The sequence below is a fragment of the Protopterus annectens genome, chromosome 1.part1 (assembly GCF_019279795.1).
Source record: "Protopterus annectens isolate FY-2018-M chromosome 1.part1, PAN1.0, whole genome shotgun sequence".
Taxonomy (NCBI): domain Eukaryota; kingdom Metazoa; phylum Chordata; order Ceratodontiformes; family Protopteridae; genus Protopterus; species Protopterus annectens.
The window spans coordinates 1,695,503,255-1,695,525,641 of record NC_056726.1 but is presented as its reverse complement, the minus strand read 5'-3'; the positions used below and the strand labels follow the sequence as shown (position 1 = coordinate 1,695,525,641).

Sequence of the window (22,387 nt, the reverse complement as noted above, 5' to 3'; positions counted from 1 at the left end):
GGTAAACACCTTAACCATTATGCCATCCTCCCTGAGCAATGATATAACTGTCTAAGAGAAAGGTAAATACTAGGCCTGATACACGTGTAATTTTATGTATGTATATGTCTGCCTTCTACACATGTATAATTCTGTGTGTGCATTTGTTTTCCTCAATTCAAGCATGATGCACATAATTTTTTAGACTAAATGACAATAAAGTTTATTTTGTCTTTGACTTTAACATCAATGTACATTTAGCAGCTATATCCAGCTTTCACTTGGAAGGTTTTTTTTAAGGGAACTTTCCTTCTTAAAACTCCAGTCAGGGATAAAGTTCAGGCTTTCACCAGAGGCCCCTTTGAACCAGCATCTATAACCTAACTAAAATTCCTTAATTTGAAAACCATTTTTCTAGTAGCAGTTACATCAATTGGAAGGATTCTGAGGTACAGACGTTATCCCACAGACGTACCTGTTTTTTTTATAGTGGCTTTGGAGGCAAATCTTAACCAGATGATTAACTTAGATTATTTCTAAAGTTAACCAATAAAGGAGAATATACTTTATATCTAATGGATATTCATAGACAACTCAGATTTAATTTGCATGGCACCAAACACAATAGAAAGACAGAGAAATGTTTTCTTCCATTCTCAAAGGCCAAATTGAGTCAAGGAGTTTCTATAGTGACTTTGTCTGAGTACATCTACTTTATTTAGAAGGAAATGGAGTTAGCATTACTGTACAAACCAAGGGTTCACTCTGATAGGGCAGTGGCTATTTTTACTGCTTACGTTTCTATTGTACCAATAGATGAGATTTGTGCTGTGGCTACTTGGTCTACTCTTTGTAAATTTGTGTTACATTACAAATTAGATGTACAATCTAGATCCTGTGTTCATAGGTTAGTACTAAGCTAACTGCCCTTGCGAGCCATTTTAAGCCTAGCCAATTATCCCTTCTGAGACTCAAACCCTGCACCTTGTGTTTGTAAGACAAACACCTTAACCATTAAGTCGCCCTCCGAAGTGCATCTTTTTACTCCACCATACTTCAGAATATCCTTCCCTGAGACCCCACAGGACTCTGTGGTAGCTTGGGAATCTGATCCATCTGCTGAGTCAGATGGAAAAGACAATATGGGATATGAAATGTATGTACTGACCATAATGATAAATCCATTTTCCTTCCTCCATCCAGCTCAGTATTCCCTTCCACTCAGTCTGCCATCCAAAACTGCCTTTTTATAGCCGTTGACTGATCAATTGGACCTGACCAGGGCCTTGTTTTATTAGCAGGCAAACTCAGTCTGAGGTAATCTAGGGACTAGAGGGAATTATGGATAGAGAAGGAGCCAGTGGCCTGGATCCAAATTCTTGATAAAGATCTGAGAATGGATCTGATCAGATCCAATAACCCATCTGTTGAACAAGGCAGAACACTGCAGCACAAAGCTAGCATTATGCTAAGTACATAAGTACATAGGTACATAGGTTGGTACTAGGCTATTTGCCCAAGGGCCTATACAAGCCTAGCCATAACAATTCCCTGGATATTTCTTTCCACAATATTTACTTCTCTGGACCCCTGTCTAGCAGGGTGACTGACATGATCCCCTGGGTGAATTTCCTATCTGCCATCCAATCATCAAGGTTCCTTTTGAAGAGGACCAATGAGGCACTCTGCTTGACATGTATGGGCAGTCTATTACAGAGTACGGGGAGTCTCTGAGTCAGGAACCTATCTCTCCAGCATGTTTTGTCCATTGTGATGACACAGTTTAGATCCCAGGAGCGTGTGGCTCTGAGAGATTGGGATTTCTTTAAGTGGAGCATGTCCAACAGCTCAGGGTTTGACATGGCCTTGTATGCTAAGCAGAGATCACCTCTGTGTAGATGATATGCCACAGAGTATAGCTGGAGTTTTTTTTAGACGGTCAGCATATGGAACCTGCTTTAGGCCTGTGATTATTTTAGTGAGGTATTTATGTGGCCTTTCCAGCTGTTGCAGATGTCTTGTGAGGTACATACCAAATGGGGCATTATACTCCATAATGGATCTAATGAGGGATGAGTACAGTGGGACAATGACCTCCTTTTTTCTGGATGAAAAGCCCTTAATGATGAGGTGTGCCACATAGAAGGATTTCCTGACTGTTGTGGCGATGTGGTTATCGAAAGTGAGCCCACTGTCCACCTGTGTCCCTAAGTCTCTCATCATACTTTCAATTTTTAGTGTACTGCCACCTATGTGTTAATTCATGGGTACATGTTTTTTTCCAAAGGGGATAACTATACATTTCTTGGCATTAAGCTTGAGCCCATGGCTCTGGCACCAGGCAGCTGTTAATGTAAGGCCCTTTTGTAGAATATCCACATCATTTGGGGATTCAATAATGGCTCCCAGTTTGCATTCATCTGCAAACTTTGTTAGCCAGAGTCCCTTAGTGATGGCCTGTACTTCAGAGAAGTAGATGCCAAACAAGAGTGGTCCCAGGACTGAACCCTGAGGTACTCCACTTGTCATGTGTCTGGAGTTGGATTTGGAGTCAACTACTTTTACAGTCTGGGTTCTGTCAGTAAGCCAGTTGGCAACCCATTGAGTGATGTAGGGATTTATGCCCAGCTTAGTAAGTTTATCTATGATCCCAGAGTGGGGGATGGTGTCAAAGGCCTTGATGAGGTCCAGATAGGCTGTGTGGACCGCCTTACCACCATCCACATCTCTGGAGACTGATTCAAAGAAGTCAATCAGATTCAGGAGACAAGATTGGCCCTTCACAAACCCAAACTGGGTGGGGTCCAGTGTTTGAAGGTTGCCAATGTCTTTGTTTATAAGTTCCATGATAATGCATTCCGTGCCCTTATAGATCAGGCTTGTCAGACTGATGGGACAGTAGTTCCCAGCATCCAAGGTGGATCCCCTCTTGTGGATGGGATAACTGTAGCTGTGCGCCACTCAGTGGGCACGAAGCCTGAGGCGAGGCTATGATTAAACATGACACGTAGGTGAGGTGCCAGTTCATTTTGTAGTTCATGTAGTACACAGCCTGGGATGTCATCTCGTCCCATGCATGCTGTATTCTTAGCTTTGGAGAGTGCGGTTTCTACCTGTGTTGCCGTAATTACCAGAATTTGTCAATCTTTTGGTATTGAGATGGACCCTTTAAGGGGTGAGAGGGGGGTAAAGTTGGCAGTAAATCAATCTGCCAGGATATTGGCAATATCCTTGGGATCAGTATATTTAATGCCATTCTGTTGTAGCTCAGAGCAGATCTGAGCATTGCCATTTAGATTCTTGACATAACTATAGAATGCCTTGTTGTCTTTGGAATCTTTGACAATTTTATTTTCGTAACTAGCTTTTAAGGATTTTATGAGGGATCTCAGCTTCTTACTGAGGCTGGGGAGAGAGTTTTTTGCTTCCTGGGATTTTCCTCTTTTCTGAAACAGTTTACTCCTTCTGTTGTATAGTTTGTTTATAGGGGGGACCACCAAAATGGCTTCCTTTTTTGGAGAAGAGCATCTTGGTTCTATTTGGGATGTCACGATTCATGCATGAGTGGATGTGCTTGTACAGTGCCTTAGTGTAGGATTCTGCAGTCTAACTTTCATACCCCATCTGCATGAGTGTCATGAAGTTTGTCACTTCTGACTTCAGTAGCATGAAGTTGGCTTTGGAGAAGTTTTTTAAGGAGTTTTCCTTACTGGTGGGTGGGGGTGGGATGTGGATGTCAAGGGTGATTTGCTTATGGTCAGACCTGACCAATGAGGGAGTGACCACTGGTGTGGAGCATCTATCTCCCATGTTGGTAATGACCAGGTCTAGGATAATGGAGCCCCTGGTGGGACAATGGATTAGTTGATCCAGGGCGTTGGAATTTATGAATTCCAAGAACGGTTGGGAAAGGAGTTGGTACCTGAGTAATTTTCCCAGTTTATGGCAGGGTAGTTGAACTCACCCAGTATTAGGATGTTTGGTTATATCTTTATATTTTCCAGTATGTTTAGAAAGGTGTAGTCAGAATCTTGGGGCATGTTGGGGGATCTGTAGCAAGCTACAATTTGGATTGCAGTCTTACCTAGTATTAGTAGCACCTGGAGAATTTCAGATGTATTGTGTTGGGCAACTAGCCTGGAGGTGTGAATATCCTTGGTGAATATGGACACTCCTTCACCTTTAGCATTTTGGTCTTGGTTTTGTGGCTGAAAAGTGTGGTAAGAGTTGTAGCCTGGTATTGCAGGGGTGCTCTCTGGAGACTTGAACCAGGTCTCATTTACTGCACAGATATCGATGTTCTCCATTTTTAGGAGTGCCTCGAGAGTGCATTTTGGGAGGTTGGTTTAGGGTGGGAGGTTGGTGTAATGGTTAAGGTGCTTACCTTAGAAACACAAGGTGCAGGGTTTGATTCTCACATGGTGCAATTAGCTAGGCTTAAAATGGCCCCTGAAGACAGTTAGCCTAGTACTAATGTATGAATCTATTTTGAGGTTTAGACTTCTAGCATTGAGTAGCATTACCTTCAGATTTTGCATGCTTGTATCTGTTACGGTGGTGGTTTTATCCTTTGAACCTTGCCTAAAAAAGGCACTATAGGGATGGCAAGAGCTTTAGCCAGTAATCTGAATCCCAGGGTTGACAGGTGCAGACCATCCCTGGCAAAGCATCGTGGTTTGTCGATTATGTCTTCCCAGGCAGACAGATACTGGATCCCCTTTGAATGACAGCAGAAGCTTAGCCAATTGTTGAAGTCAATCATTTTGTCCTTATACTGTGGTATCATTCTGGGTGAAGGCAGGATGCTACACAAGGCTAGGGTCATACCTGCCTGAGCCACATGATCCAAGAGCTCTTCCATGTCTCTTTTCATGTAGTCCAGGGAGGTATTTCTCAAGCCATTCAATCCAGCATGGACAACGACAGAGTCGTATTTGTACTTTTTATGGAGTGACTTGAGTGCATATGTTATGTGGCGGTTCCTGGCACCTGACAGGCAGCTGACTGCAATTTTCTCCTTGTCCAGCCTGGTGAGTGGGACATCAGTGTGCCTGACTATAGAGTCACCTATGACTAAAGTGTTGGGTACATTGTCTTGCCTTGGGGCTGTTGTTGGGTGGCACACTGGTGTTGTGAGCTATGTGTCACTTTGGTTGTGACTGGTGTTTGTTTGCGTTTCAGCTTCAGAGGTCCTTGTTGCTTGGGCAGGTTAATGTTAAGGGCCTCTGCATATGTGGGTTTAGTGTTGCTATGTGTGGGTGTTGATGGTGTGGGTTTTGAGGGGCTATGAGTTGCTTGAGGTGTAGTGCATGTGTTAACCTTCTCCTCTTGACTGTCTAGCACAATCTTGGCTGGAGAGAGCTTTGCTTCCAGTTTGACTATGTAAGCGCATTTCTCGCATAACTTTGATTAATCAATGCTGATCTGATTAGTTCAAGATGTGATTTATGTTACAAAGGATACAAGCAGAGAAGGAATAAATACAGACTTGCACTATAATGTGAAACTCAGAAGGAATGCACATAATGAACTCTCTATTGTCAAACCGAGGAAGAGGGCATTATTATGTTTTACGTGAATGCAGGCAGATAGTGCACAATAGTATTACTTTGAAGAAGGTATATAATTATTCTTAAAACAGCAATGATGTGATATATTCTATTTCATATGAATCATTGCAGCATATTATTAGTAAGAAAGTAACAGGAAATATAATTTCATCTACGAATAGTTCCTTCATCAAAGTATTAAAATGCTTCATTTTCAGCAATAAAGTTGTGTGCATAACAAAGATGTTCTTGGCAAAAAGGGAATGATCAGAGGACATAATCATTAAAACTAGGTATTTATGATATTTTGGAGTAAGAAACTGATATTAACCAATTGCTATACAGTTAATTTTAGCTACCTCTTGAGAGTGCTCCATTCATATTTGGTTATGGTAACTATGATGTAGTTTCCATTGACAACACCAGAAAATGTGTTGATATAGGCTGATTAGTTGGTAACCATACCTGGATAGTCATACAGTGTTGAGTTGCAGTTACATTCATAGCCAGAAATGGTCACAGCAGGACTAGCGGTCTGATCATATATGTCGAAGAAAGGTTGACACACTTCATCAGGCAAACATGGAGGATCACATTGTGAAGATGCTGAAATAAAAAAGATACAAGTCAAACTTAAGAATTACTTTTTTAATTTCTATATTATATGAATGAAAGTTCATAATATCAAATCCTCTAAAGTGCGCAAATGCCAAACTTTGAACTCCCCCCACTAAATATATATACCAACTCCAAGATCGCAGTACTGTGAGGAAAGGGCAAATATTTCAACCTTCTCTGTACTGCAATCTCACAAGAAGCACTTCAAGGTCCGGCATTTTCGCTCTTCAGAGTTCGATATTATGGCTTTTGTTCATATAATACAGACCCTTTTTTAAAGTAGTTGTTCTTTATTTTATTACCACATCTGAGCAAGGAGTTGAGATGCTTAATCTTAAATTTTAACTTGAAATTAAATCCATCTAATGTTCTTTTACTTAACAAAAAATAACTAGTGTTGATTCAGATTCTGTTTGCAGGATTAGCAATGACAGTAATGAGAAGCCTGCCATTGTTCATTATGACGTGGAACCTATTAGGCAACATCAAAGAATAGAAGATGATAATGAAAAGCTTTACAAAATAGAAGACCTTTGTATGCTTACGTTTTTTTCTTTTGAAGAATATTATTTTATATTGCAGTATAAACATGTAGAAGATTCTTAGTGTTTAAAACAGAAAGCTCACTATATTAGGATACTAGAACGCCTGACTATAATTAACAATAAGAATATTAATAAAGTATTAGCAATGCAGTCTATTGATTTTCAGCTTATGGATAGCTTTATGGTCTAGGATTTACAATCATTCCCTGAAAATAGTTAGTGAAGTAATTATAGAAATAGTTGCTGCTGCAAGGGATCTAACACAGACAAATGACTAGTGCCAAAATCACAGACTAAAATTCAAAGTCAAGAAATTAATTATAGTGCCTTTTGGGAAAACTGCCACCCAGGCTAATTACTCCATCGATAAGACATCCCTAAGAGTTAACCTAGTAGTCAGTGATCTGGGAACATATGTAGACAATAATCTAGCTTTTGACCATCATGTGGCCAAGGTAGTAAGAAAAGGTTGACCTCCATAAGTGTGTATTGCACAAGGGCGAACAGCAATTGTCCTAAAGGCAGTTTGCAAAGTTTGCACATGCCGAATGGAAAAAGGTTCAAATGTGCAATGAGTGATTGCACAGTGACATTCGCTCATTGCACATTCGACAACTTGGGGAGGATTGCACTATAATGGGGATCGGAAAATGAACCCTTTCCCCACTGTAGTGCGATCTTGGAGTTAGAATATTAAAGTGGGGGGTGTGGGGGTACAGCACCCACATGGGTGGTGCTGAGGGGCTTCCCCCCCTGCTTTACACTTTATAAAATTTTTTGTCGACATTTATGTTCGAAAATCAGCGAATCTGCTTTTCGATTTGCTGATTTTCAAACATTTAAAATTGTCACTGTTTTCAGTTTCGTGGTTCCTTTTCGCTCATATGAGCAATCGCACCACTGTGTTTCACTGTTATAAAGGTAAACCGTAAGAAAATCATACTATGTTGCCCAGCTGATAATAAGGGCATAATATCCAAGTCCAAGAACATCATAGTGACAGTTTACTCAGTCCTTATCAGATCTATCATTGAGTATAATGCCCCTCTGACATATAGCTGTGACCAGACATATGCAACAGTTGGAACATTCACAACAGAGCCTTACCAGGAGATTCCAGGGTATAAATACATTGTCCTGTATGCATCACTGTGAAACCCTGTCTATACTCTCATCTCCTATGGATTACTGAGAAGCAATCTATGCCTGACATACAAGGCATCCTCAGATTCAGTTCTGATGGACCTTTTGCATATCCAAAAAATTAACAGCATCAGAAGCACTAGATCTAAGGATTTAAATGTTGCTTGTGACATAAATAAAACATGCTGGTAGGACAGATGTGTGTCTCAGAGGATCTCCTGCTCTGGAACAAGTTACTCATGCATATGTAGCAGAGCCCATACCTAACCCTATTTAACCCTATATAACCTTGAACACTGGATGGTAAATTGGAAATTCACCTCAGATCTGGTCCTCATGTCTGTGATAGACAGAGGCAAAGGTTGACACAAATCCCCAAACTAGCATATCCCCCACATAACCTCTAAGAGCTTCCTAAGTAACATACCCCCTCCTAATAAATGTTTGTGATATATAGGGACACAATTGGGTTGGATTGCGCAGATAGGTTTATAAAGACCCTGGTGGTCATTAGCCTATCATATAATGATGAACTAAGAACTATGAACTAGCACATAACTATGAACTATCATCTATGAACTATCAACTTCAAAGAAAAAACATTACATTATTTGCTACATCAAGAAAGAAAGCTATATTTTTTACTAATGCCTATCTGTTTACTTCATCCATTTCTAACACTACTGTTTCATCAGGTATCCCTTTTGTACAGCACTCTAGCTACTTAGGTTATTAGATGTCATCAGAGCTACCCCCTTGGTTAAACTGCCTGAAGGAATTAATACCATTTTAACCTTCCATCGCCACCATATCAGTTCTTTTTTCCACAGACAAATTCTTTCATGGTCAAGGGGAAGCCAAACAAAGAATTCTTATCCATGAGGAATTGCCTTGACGTATATCTTCTAATAAGAAAACACTGGAGGAAATATACAACTTCTTAACAGATCTGCACTTCCACACATATGAAAACCCCTACTGTTATTCTCACAGTTGCACCAGTTTTAATTTGACTTCAGTTCTCTGTCACATAGGTTCAGAGATTTAGCTATGCAAGATTCTTAGTCATAAGCCATACATATTTTACTGCAATGGCCTGCCTTCTAGGTATCTGTTCATATCTTATCTTGTTTCTATTATTCCCCTGTTTTGTGCACACCTGCCACTGTCTTAAGAAAGGCTTCTGCTAACATTAGATTTCTCATCTCAAAGTGTATTTTCTCAATAAACCCTTGCTTGCAGCCTCTCTGTGAGACAAATGAATAACCTTCTCAGGAATGACAGTACTTGCCTTTGTTTACCATCACTATCTCAAAAAACAGTTACATGAGCCTTGGAAGATCGAATGTCAGTATTCCAAGGTTTTGTAACATCGATTTGTAAATGTTTGAATCCGCAATAGCGAATGCACACTAGCATTCACTGTTGTTGAGCCATCATTTTGAATGGAGATTGCACTACAGTGGAGATTGGGAAATTTACCCTTTCTCTAAACTAAACTACTTGTTACCATCACTTTCTTCTGCCAGTCCTAATTTTCTAGGACAAAATCTTGCTTCCAAAATTGAGGGAAACTTCTTGTATCTTTCTTCTACAACATTATTGGAAATTAGAGAAAGCTTCTCTAAAGGAGATACTCTTTCGTGAAACAACCTAATTACTGTATTCACTTCTTTGGAAAAAGTTTCATCATCACTAATAAGTTGACTTAGTCTAATTATTTGTCCTCTAAATACACCGAGTTTCATAAATGATGGATGAAAACTATCATAATGAAGATAATTGTTAATGAACATCTCCCTTCTAAAAAGTTGCTGAAAAACTTTTTATCACAAGCTTCCATAGTAATTTCCACATCCAGAAAATGAACAGAAGTTGCCACATTGCTTATAACAAACGTTAACCATGACATACTCGTGTTAATCTGTTCTAATAACTCATAAAATGGAACTTTATTACCTTCCCAGTCAAAAAAACAAATCATCTATATATCTTTTATAAAAACAAACATATTTAAAATTGGGAATTTCCATTAAAAATTCTTGCTCCTACCAACATAAAACTAAGTTAGCAAACACTGGAGCTACTTGAGCTCCCATTACCACTACACTCTTTTGCTAAAAAATATTGTTATTGAACTTGAAAAATTTGTTTGTTAAAAAGTTGTTCTGGAGTTGTTGTTTTGAATGGAGATCACACTACAGTGGTCATTGGGAAATGTACCCTTTCCCTTCACTTTAGTGTGATCTCAGAGTTTGGTGCAGGGGGCTCACCCCTCTGCAAAACCTTATTAGGACATAACTGGAAGTTTAGGTAGGTTGGGTAATGTTGACATTGTCGACTTTCTGAAATTACCGTATTCGGTATTGTGAGCAGTCGGCATTTGGATTTTACAATGTTTTAATTCAGGTAAGTAATCACTCTCACAAATGTATTTTCAGGTTTTGATAGTAAACCACTTGCCTCACAGTTTGTCAATTGTCTGTTTTCCTGTCTTAGCTCAGCTTCAATTCTTTGAGTTGTAAATGAGTAGATGCATGGAAAGTTATACTCCATTTGACTTCTATGATGAATACTGTCATCTAAACAGAGTGCACACTTGTGATAAATATACTCAACAGGAGATTCAATTTCTGCACAAATGTTATAGATGCTTCTTCACTTCAGAACATTAGCATTAGTACCACATCCATCACCTGGTTCTAAGGCTTCAAAGTTAAATTACACTTTTCCTTCTCCCTGTCCACACCTAATTCGATGGGAGACTCCCAAGGTTATGCTCTAGCAATTTTCCTCTTTTCTGTTTTCAGTAATAAGTCCATTTATGACCTTCCTACTCTGTAATTTATCCTCCACAAAGATGACATAGTAATCTTTGAACCAGCCACAACCATTCTGTAATTGAACATAACTGCAAAAAAAATACATTGACTCCTTCAATTCCTGGTTCTTTAAACACAAACTAAACTTTAGCCCCACAAAAGCAAAATTCATGCTGTTTGGTACGACCCAAAAATTAAAAAAATAACCCAAGTCAAGCAATATCACTATGTCTGGTAGCACACCTATAGAAATAACCAGCTCCTTCAAGTAGCTTGGATTGTGGCTTGAGCAGTCACTAAAATTCCAGAATTATATTGAGAAATCAAGAGCAAACATTAACTCTATTCTTTTCTTGCCTAACCCCACCTATACATCCCAGCCAGGGCAGCTATAGGCAAAGGAGTCCTTTTGTCCCAACTTGAATATTGACTACACATAATAGCTACAGCCTCTAAGAATAATTCCTCTACCCTACAGACTATTAAAAACAAAATATGTTGCTTTATCACCAACTCATTGTCTCACGAGCATCACTGTCTCACCCTCAGAAGAGACAAATGTCTCTCACTGCAGCATGGAATAGACCTGCCAATAGGCTGTAATATCCTCAGACTTCCCAACCTAATTCATTCCCACCACTAACTGCCAAACTTTATACCAAACACACACACAGTACAACCTCAGGCACTTCTCATAAACAACCTACTTCCAATCCCCACATACCAAGCTACAGTGCTCTAAAGATTATTTATTCATGCTTGCTCTTAAACCATGGGAATCCACCACCCCAGCCTAAAGGAACTACAATCCCCTTCCACACCTTCAGAGATGAACTTGAAGAATTCTTCAACACAAAGCAAACTGTGCATCTGATCCTCTCTATTCCATTCATTCCTCAACATATAGGTCTTAGATATGACCTTGGATCTGACTTTGGCTGCTTTTAACCTTTGGACCTGGTGATTAGGCACCTCACCCTAACCATAATACCAGTGTAGAGAGCAAACTTTCTCAGACCTCATTTGCTGCCATAAGTGACTGATAGATCTTAGTGCTCTGTAAAGAAGTTAGCAAATTTTCTTTAAAAGATATTATTTTCTCTATTTGAGGTTGGTTCCCTTATTTGCACAATATATACTTCTCCTCTACTAGCACTTTGTACATATTGTCCCTTCTCCTCTTCATGTTTTTCTTCTTTCTCTGTTCTTGCTTCTTGCTCCTGAACAAAAAAGGAAGAGTTTTCTTTAGAGTAATTTCTTAAATTTCTCTATTTTAAAAGGGTACTTTTTTGTAAATATCTTTATCTCTTTCTTGTCCATTATGATAGCAGATAGGCCTTCAGGATTTAAAACAAATGCATAGGTTGCTCAAACAAGCTTCAGAATTTGGGCACACATAGAAAGTGTGTATACCTGCTTGGGACCTTCACATCTGGGCATTCTCTGGTCCATTTGCAAGGCTTATGATCAATGATCAATAAATGAAAAATTAAGTAAACCTATTTTGAAGGGGATTCGTTAGCCTTCTACAGGAGAAAAAAAGTCCTTCTGGATTAGGGGAAGCTGCTGCTGCTGCTTCTTTTCATTCTCTCCATCTTCATCTAAAAAAGGTGTTCGACAAACTGAAAGAGAAACAAAAGGATTCAGACAAGGAAAAGGAAAATTCAAAATCCCACTAAGAAAAGATCACCAGATCCTGCACATTTGTTGGTTCCAGCAGCTAAAATTTCCAAATCTTTGGAGCCAATGCTCTTTGCGGATACTATAATCATTGGCTACCATATGACTCCTAGGGGCTCAATTGATCCTATCTCCTCTAGGCTCCAGTCTTCAGTTTTACAGGACAGGCCTCATTATCACTCTAGACCACCCTCCATTATATGTTCTCTTAGGTCAGCTACATCTACTTGGAGCCTCACTGAAACTGATGTGGACAGGATGATGAGATTTATTCGGCCTCAAATCCAGTTGTGTCCAGCTGTTGTTGGAGCTGGAGGAGCTATTTCTTCCTTTTACTCTTTAATTGACCCTTCTCCCATCTGACCTTTTGGACTGAAGTCCTTGGATCCAACCCTAACCCAGTGCAGCTCTGCATCTGAACTGAGACTCCATACTTCCTCAACACTGCTAAGTTCTCTGAGGAAGTTGGTTCTGGCCTCGTTGGATCCATCAGAGCCTCAGAGCCAAATTGTTGACATTGACTCTGGTAGGATCAGATCCAAGGGCTTCAAATCCTTTAATTCCTATGGGAACTTTGGTGCTTAATAGTTCAGGTCTGATGTCAGCCTCAGATCCCAGCAGAATGGCATTTAGGGTTAAGCCACCTTCAGGAGTTTCAGATCCCTGAATCTGTGTCAAGTTCAGCATTTGAGGCTTTTGAGACAGTGCTCTCTCAACATAAAGATAAGTATACCCCCTTGCAATTGGACTTAACCCCCTCCCATATGATTTTCCAGGGTCCAGCGCTGACTGTTCTTGCCCTGTCAGGACAGACAGAATCCAGGAGGCTTGAATCAGTTTTCCTGGCAGAGACTATGCCAGCTTCTAAGTCTTCTCCTGAACAAACCATTAGAAGAGGTACACAGAAAGCACAAGTGCAAAAGTGCAAAAGGAGGCACTTGGATACCCCAGAGGAATGCCCTCCTATCAACACTGACTTTGGTGAGGGAAAAGGTACTCCTGGATCTCCCCTTGAGGATGTCTTATTTGGAGAGATTCTGAAACTTCTCACACAGAAAAGGGGTTAATCTTCCCAAGTGCCTTTTCTGGAAGAGAGAGTTTTTCCTTGAGGCTTTTGGTTCTGGTCATCTACTTATTGGGTAGTTCCTTGAGCTAAGAAGATGCTACATCTGATCTCTTTCCAGGCATGGAGAAGCTGGTCACAGCCGAGCCTATTCCCCCCAGAAATTGACAAATTTCTGGTTGCTTCCAAACACCATTGGCATGGGAACAAAGGACTAATGGTAGATTCCCTGGTAGTGGTGTAGATAAAAGTTCCTCTGTCTATCCACCAAACAAGGAATTCTGTGTATTGATCAGATTTGGGAAGTGTGTTTATGCCTCATTTACTTTTTTGGTGCCATCGCTTAATTACTTGGCACATTTTACTCATTTCCAGAGGGATTTGACAAAGGAAATTGCCAAATCTCTCCCATTGACCTTTTCTGTGCATTAAAAAATGTATTGACTCACACTTGGCTATTCTACAGTCATTATCCAATGCTTCATGTGCCTTATCTCTTATGCCACAGAGGGTGCATCTAGAGCGGCCATCACAGGTATTTCCATAAAAAGAGATGCCTGAAAATGGTTATGTGACTTGTGGAATTTTTCCAGCCATCCTTCATCAATGCCCAGTATGACAGATCAACCCATTTTGGTATAAGAATAGTAAATCCCTATCTGCTGTAGGGATCAAATTCTTTACCCCTCAAATAACTTTCTCCTGAAACAAGAAGGGAGGAAAGAGAAATTGGTTTAATAAATTCCAGAGCTTTACATCTGATACGTCTGCATAAAAAGCTCCCCAAGGCAGGGGGAGGGGGACATATAATGGTTGTTCCCAAGGTGCAGAGGTGGCCCACAAAACCAGGTCTTCAGAGGTCCTTTTATTGGGAAGCCTTTCCAGCACTAGCAACAGGTGCCACACTCTGGAGAAAGTCAGTGATGCTTATCCCTGTACCAAGCAAACTGGCTCCACACCATTCAAGTCAAATAGGTACAAAGGATCCTTATCAGAAGCTATGGCATTCCCTTTTATACCATTCATCCATGCCTAAAAAGAATTCACAATTTTCCACCATAACAAAGGGAAGAAGATGCTTCAGAAATAAGGAAGCTTTTAAGAAATTGAGTCATCCAAGAGGTCCCTCTAGACCAGACAGGATCTAGAATTTACTCAAGATTCTTTCTAATGTCAAACAAAAACAAGGACATGAGGCCAATTCTGGACTTAAGTCATTTGAATAAGTTTGTGAAGTAAACACAATTCCGGATGGTCATGGTTCAGTCCATTCTTCCATTACTGAGGAAAATGACTGGATATACTTTCTTGATCTTCAGGATGCATACTACTACATTAAAATGAACAGATTCTCTTGGAAGTACCTTTGGTTCAATCTAGGAGCTAGTCATTTCCAATGTATTATCTGGGAAAGACAGTCCAAGGCACATGATTCCAAACAGAGGCCTGTCTTGACATTAATATATTGGAGATTATAACAGTTCTGATAGCATTGCAGGCTATTCAGGGTTAGAGATATAGCAGTTGTTTAGTACATTCACAAATAGGGAGTCACCAGATCTTACCCATTGAGTGAGAGGTCTTGAGACCATGGCAAAGGATGATATTTTCTAGTCCCTTTCTGACAGCAATGCACAACCTGGGGAAATTCAATAACCTTGGGGTCAGGTTGAGCAGATCTATACTGCACTCTCATGAGTGGTGCCTCAATCCATTAGTAACAGAGTAGATTTTCAGCTGTTGGGGCTGACCTTGCTGTGATCTCTTCACCTCTCCCACAACACCAAATGTATCTTATTTTTTTCACTCTAATTTTAAAAGAGTCAGCCAGAGATGCTCTAACACGTCCTTGGCCCCTGGGACTCCTTTATACCTTTCCTCTGACAGCCCTAATTACAATGTTTCTACAGAAAGTATTTGTGATGAAGATCACAGTCATCCTCATATCCCCGTATTACCCTCTACAAGTGTGGTTAACTTTCCTCTGGTCTCATCTAAAAAGCATCTTAGGATGCCCATGACTCAAATTATTCTTACGATGTCTACTATTGCTGTTCCTGTATTTACTGGAAAAATAGGGGGCTCCTTTATTATCCCTCTGTACTTGTATCTCTTTACAAACATTGGCAGTAACCTTATCCATATATCCCCTATCCAAAAGGTCATATAAGAAATTATTGATGGATTCAGTCATACCCTTGTCATCAGTATTGAGGCATGAAAGCCTCAAAGATTGTCCTTTTGCAATGTTTGGGAAAATACAGATTTATGAATAATGATGATGTCATAAGATGCTTTTTGCATATTCCAGCAATGTTTTGAATTTTGTGATAGTTTCAAAAAGAATGTTCCCATTTTATTAAGCGCTGAAATTGTAAACAAATTAGTTGGCTGCCATCCTGGCTTTATTTTTAGGAATAATAAATGTTTGAAGAGAACGTTATGCTATGGCCCTAGAGCTGCAGTGACTGATTCTCCACATGGCTTTAGAACTTTTTCCTGTGGCAAATGTAAAGCCTGTACCTTTATAGTAAGAGAACAAGTATTTATTCATCCCAAAACCAAGAGAGAATTTATTCTGAGATTTTTTGCCACATGCAAAAGTAATTGTCTTGTTTACTTAGCAACCTGCACACAGTGTCTTATTTTTTATGTAGGTAAGACTATGCACAAATTTAAAGAAAGGATTTTGCAGCATGTTAGCAATATCAGGAACAATTAATTTAAAACAAAATGCCCCGATGAGGGGATTTGAAAGACTTCACTTTTATTTAAAGGCAACAAAATCCACGTAAAACATCTGTAAAGAAAAATGAAATCTTTCGAATCCCCTCATCTTGGCGTTTTGTTTTAAATTACTAATATCAGGAACAATGTCACTACTAATGCTTTGGATGCACACACAGTTAAAACAGGACACAATATTTTTTGCTTTAGAGTCCTACAGCTAGTTAACCCTGGTATGAGGAGGGGTGATGTGAATAATTTTCTGGAGAATTTGGAAGTTAAGTGGATAATAGCACTGCAAGTTCACAAAGAGCCAGGGCTTAATGTTAATATTCCTTTAAAGCCAGCATTAATTAAGAGGAAGTGAATTTGATTTGGTGTTTTTAGTGACATGTGGCTTTACTTTTTGTATAAATTGTTGGTTTTAAGTTGTTTTTATGTGGATCTGAAGAAGCGAAACTCTGTGAAAGAGCTTATCCTTTTTTTTAAATAAAGAATCTACAAAGAACGTTTCGTGGCCTTCATTCAGCTCTGTTGGTTTGCTCACATTTTGTTTTTCTCAATATTATTATCCAATTGGTAGTAGAGCCCAGGGCTAAAGCTATAGGAGTGGTTTTGTACAATTTTACCAAAGGCGTACAAGTACTCTAAAGAGCTTGAATTATCTCTACACAAAACAGCCACAGTTGAAAAGTTTTAAAATATTTAATAATAAATAATAAAACACAAAATAATACTTCTTGCTAAACAGTGCTAGTCAAGAGTTCAGAGATCACACAGAAATACTTAAAATAAATCAGTAGTACAGTTCTGACATCACAGAAAAACACTTAGTCTAATCTTTTTAGTTTCTAGCTATTTCTAAAAGAAAACACAAATCTAAGATAACTTACACTGAGAGCAAGATAGTGCTGATGAGTTGGATAGTCAAGACAAAAATGCTTAATGCCTTCTGATTCTCTCTGTTTAAATTGAAATTGTAGCTCTCCTAAACATTACATAATTTCACACTACCCTGGGTTACCAGGCCTCACAGAACCTGCATTTACATTCTTTTACACATAGGCAGAAACCAGAGCAATAAAGAACATTCCACATGTAAATTCTGGTCATTAATTTTAGACTTACAACAATAGGCAGGAAGCCTTCATCTAGCCCAGCCAGAGCTGAATTGTAAACATCAAAGACAGTCATGAAATGCTTAACTTAGCTTTGTTTACAACAGAGGGCAATGCTGCTACATTGTTTTAAGTTCAACATTTCACAGGTTGTTCTTTCATTTAAAAAAAAACAAACTTGCAGTTCAACACTCATATTTACAAATGATAGAATTATCTGCACAATTCTATCTGGCTTGGCTGGCAGCCTTCACCCCCCCCCCCGCAGAGAACTCAAGCTAGTTTTTCAAGTGACCCTTGAGAAACACTGCTTGAGTGGATTAGGTCTATCTGAGTATACCTACCCCATTCCCTGTCTTGAGAGCCCATCTGCATTGTTATTGCTACTCCCACTGCAGTGCTGCACTGACATATCATATGCTTGCAACTCCAGGCTCCATCTTAGCAAATTGGAATTTTGCTGGTTGGCTCTCTGTAATCATGTTAGGGGGTTGTGATCTGTCATAACAGTGAATCTCCTGCCATACAGATAAGGCCAAAGTTTCTGCAATGCCCACACCATGCTAGACATTCCTTTTCTACAGCTGCATAGCATTCCTCCCTGGGTTGGAGCCTATGACTGAGATAAACCATTGGGTGCTCTTCCCCCCACCGAAGAAATGTGGCTAAGTACAGCCCCAACCCATGGTTTGAAGCATCCACCTGCACAACAAATTCTTTGCTGTAATCTGGACTGGCTAATACAGGGGGTCCTCCCAAAGCTTCTTTAAGCTTCTGGAATGCCTGGTCATATGCTGGGTTCCACACTACCTTATCTGGCCTGTTCTTCCTTGTCAGGTCTGTGAGGGGAGCAGCTATGGTACTATAACTGGGGACGGACTTTCTGTAGTACTCTGCTGTCCCTAAAATGCCCTCACCTGCTTTTTAGAACAGGTGCAGGCCATGCCTGAATGGATTCCACTTTGGCAGGTTCTGGCCTTATCTTACCACTCCCCACTCTATGTCCTAGGTAGGAGACCGCCGCCATACCCACCTGACATTTGCTTGGCTTAATGGTCAACCCTGCCCTCTGTAATCAGCCCAGTACCTTCCTGACATGCTGAAGGTTCTCTGGCCAGGAATGGCTGTATATGGCAATATCATCCAAGTAAGCAAGGGCAAACCCTCCTGCTCCTGCTAGGATACGATCTACCAGCCTCTAGAAAGTTGCTGGGGTATTCTTCATCCCAAAGGGCATCTTTGTTAACTCATACGAGCCAAAAGGAGTCACAACGGCTGACTTCTCTCTAGCACTGGGAATCAAGGGCACCTGCCAGTAACCCTTGGTAAGATAAATGGTTGTAAGATACTTATCCCCACCCAGCTGCTCTAGGGCCTCTTCTGTCCTAGACATGGGGTAAGCATCTGACTCTGTGTGACTATTTAATTTCCTGTAGTCCACACAGAACCTGGTGCTACCTGCCTCCGGCCTTGCAATGTAGGGTCGGAGAGCTAAGCTTGTCTCAACTCTCTCCTTGCAACCCTTCCCAGCTCACCTTCCACAGGAAGTCTGGTATCTTTTGACAGTGATGCCTTACTGTCAGCCTGAGTACTACTACTCACCTCTACCTTCACAGTCACTCTGTCCAAGCGACCATCAGTACCCAGAAGCAGCTGTGGCTCACCTTCAGTTTCACTGCTACAGAGTAGCTCCCTCCCTGAAGTAATCATCTCACTAGTCCTGGCTGCAAGTATGCAGTCTGACTGGGTCTCCCCCAGGCTACCAGACCCACGTGCTTGTCTCCTAGCCTGACCGCGTGTAACTGCATAAGCACATGGTATAGCCTCATACAAATCCTTCCCTCTCAGGACATCTACAGGATGGTAGTTCTGTACCCCTGTTGTCTGAAGATAACCTACTATTGGCATTTTGTCTTCCCCACTTACTAGCTCTCTCACCTTTTGTTCCCCAACTTGCCTCCCTGGACACCTGTATGCCACATGGCCCCACTGGTTGCATTCAAAACATTTAACTCTTGCTCTTGGATGTGTACCTGGACTAGTAGCTTCCTGGCAGATTCTGTTGGGGCAGTCTGTGCTGCCCACCATGGGTCCCTTTAGACCCATGAGCAGTACTGGGGGTCCCCTTCCTCTGCAGGGCTGCCCTACTTGCCAGGTATAGGTCTCCCTTCTTCCCCCACTCATCTGAAGTAGCAGATTGTCTGTCAGCTAACCCGATCCTTATGTCCTCCTGAGGCAAAGTGCTAAGGGCTTGTTCCCTCACCAAAAGGTCTGCCAGCCCTTCAAAAGTCATGACCTGACATCCACACACCCACCTATGGAAATAAGTGTTCAGTTCAGCAACATATTCACGCACACTTTCATCTGCCTTGCATCTATGCTCACAAAACTTTTCCCTATACATTTCAGGTGTTAGCTTAAACAGTTCTAAAAGACATTTCTTAACAGCAGTATAATCAACACATGCAATGTCAGACATTTTAGATAATACAGTTACAGCTTTACCATGGAGTAAGGGGGTCAGGAACCGTACCTAGAGCCCTTGGTCAACTTCATACTGTTTACATACCCTCTCAAACAAATAAATTAAACTATCAAAATGATCCCTCTCTTTAAACTGCGGAAGAAATTTACTGACCTTTTGTGCTTCTCGGGTCCAGTTACTCCCTTCCTCATTACCTCTATGACTCTGGTGAAGAGTCAGCAATCCTTCTTATGCTGCTTCTGCTTTTCTTTTTCCTCAGCATCTAGGCACAGCAGTTTTTCATTTTCCTTACTCTCTAGGCACCTCAGTGTCTCAGCTGCTTTTAATTTCACATGCCTGGCCTCCAGCACAATTCTCTTTAGCTCCAGCTGGATTTTTAAGTCAACTGCAGAAAGGTTGAGCTGTCCATTCTCTGAGGGTATTATATCTCCACTGCCAGTCTGACTGTCCTCCTGGTTGCTGTTTTCTGATGCAGCTGTAACCAAGGCTGCAATCAGGTCTGCCTTAGTCAGGTTTCCATGCACCAGTCCCCTAGCCTGGCACATCTCCACCAGCTAACTCCTTGTCAGCTTTCCATACTCCTCTGCTGAAATGCTGCCTGCTCATCCGGACTAACTAAGCTAACAAAAGGAAACAATTGTGATCTGAACTCTTTATTCACTGCCTGGCTGTTTTAGACTACAAAAACATATTCAAAGCTCACTGTACACAAGCTACAAGATTCACTACCCACAACACTACAAACCAATTAGTATTTGCCAACTAATTAATATGTGATGAGGATATCCCACCGCTGCTAAACAATTAATATGTGAGGATATCCCAAGCATTGCCTCCCATTATTATGTGACGTCCTTGCCCTGGCCCAGCAATCAAGGAGCCTCAATCCTCACCACTAACACTAGAGAGGGCATCGCATATATGAGGAAAGGATAACAAATACACACAGTAAAGTGCAATTTCCCTTAAGAGCACACAGAGATCACAGTCAGTCCCGTGCTGGTCACTCCCTTGCTCTCCATGTCCCCAATAAGACTCCCCACTGACACAGCTATAAGGTCCAGATATCAGCCAGCTGGGCAAGCTAAACTCTCCAGCACCCTCTCTGTCCAACCAGCTCTTGGTGTCCCTGCCCAAATAGCTGACACACACACACTTTGAGAAGAGTTTATACAACCACACAGACACTTCGGGGGAAGACTGGCACAGGTTCTCCAGCCATGCCCCCATTTCCTAGACTATACGGTAGTAATCCTGCCATCTCCCAGCTAATTATTATCAGCTACTCAAAGGCCCTTAAAAGGGTGTCCAATTATTAATGTGCAATATTATTATTATCCAATTGGTAGTATAGCCCAGGGCTAAAGCTATAGGAGTGGCTTTGTACAATTTTACCAAAGGTGTATAAGTACTCTAAAGTGCTTAAATTATCTCTACACAAACATCCACAGTTGAAATGTTTTAAAATATTTAATAATAAATAATAAAAACACAAGATAATACTTCTTGCTACACAGTGCTAGTCAAGAGTTCAGAAATCACACAGAAATACTTAAAATAAATCAGTTCTGACATCACAGAAAAAACACTTAGTCAAATATTTCTAGTTTCTAGCTATTTCTAAAAGAAAACACAAACCTAAGATAACTTACATTGAGAGCAAGACAGTGCTAATAAGTTGGATAGTCAAGACAAAAATGCTTAATGCCTTCTGATTCTCTCTGTTTAAATTGAAATTGCAGCTCACATAAACATTACATCATTTCACACTTCCCTGGGTTCCCAGGCCACACAGAAACTGCATTTACATTCTTTTACACCTAGACAGAAACCAGAGCAATAAAGGACATTCCGCATCTAAATTATGGTCATTAACAATAGGCAGGAAGCCTTCATCTAGCCCGGCCAGAGCCAAATTGCAAACATCATAGACAGTCATGAAATGCTTGACTTAGCTTTCTTTACAACAGAGGGCAATATTGCTACATTGTTTCAAGTTCAACATTTCACAGCATATTCTTTCATTTAAAAAAACAAGCTTGTAGTTCAACATTCATATTTACAAATGATAGAATTATCTACACAATTCTATCTGGCTAGGCTGGCAGCCTTCACAGACCATTATCAGGAATTGCCCTTTTTCCCAAAGTAGAGTGATCTCAGAGTTAGTATATTTAGTTAGAGGGAGTGGGTGGCACCCCCCCACTTGATTAAGGTATTGAAGTTATGTTTGTTTTTGTATGGCCCCGTGACATATGGCACTAAGGGAATGATGTTGTCCAAACAATATGTTTCAAATACATGATTTTCTGGTATGTGAGTGTTTGTGTAAATGAACATTCACTTAAAAGGTGTTGATAATACCTTACTGTATTTGACCTTTTAAGCATTCATTCATTAAATATAGACCCAGTCTCCTTTGTCATCCATCAGGTTCACCTCACCCGAGCATTCGTTCCTTCAAACTGACCACATGGTTTCTCCAACTCCAATGGTGGTTGACAGTCCATGTTTTCATCTTCAATTGTCCAGATTTTGTCCTCTTCCCAGAAACCCTCTACTAGGAAAATTTCACAGTTGTTGACAGATGACAAAAAATGGAAAAGTTTTCTATTTGGGCATTTGAAAATAACATTATCCTTTTCCAAACATGTTGGA

The 22,387-nt window shown here is 40.4% G+C and overlaps 1 protein-coding gene across 1 annotated transcript in view; it reads right to left on the bottom strand.

Annotated features, from left to right (window-relative positions):
* The window catches only part of LOC122816608 (pancreatic secretory granule membrane major glycoprotein GP2-like), a 262,678-nt gene that overhangs the window by 159,683 nt on the left and 80,608 nt on the right, over positions 1-22,387 (bottom strand). The window contains exon 3 of the mRNA XM_044089515.1: positions 5,994-6,134. Within this exon, the coding sequence (XP_043945450.1) occupies positions 5,994-6,134 (141 nt within the window). The remainder of the gene's footprint in view (positions 1-5,993; positions 6,135-22,387) is intronic.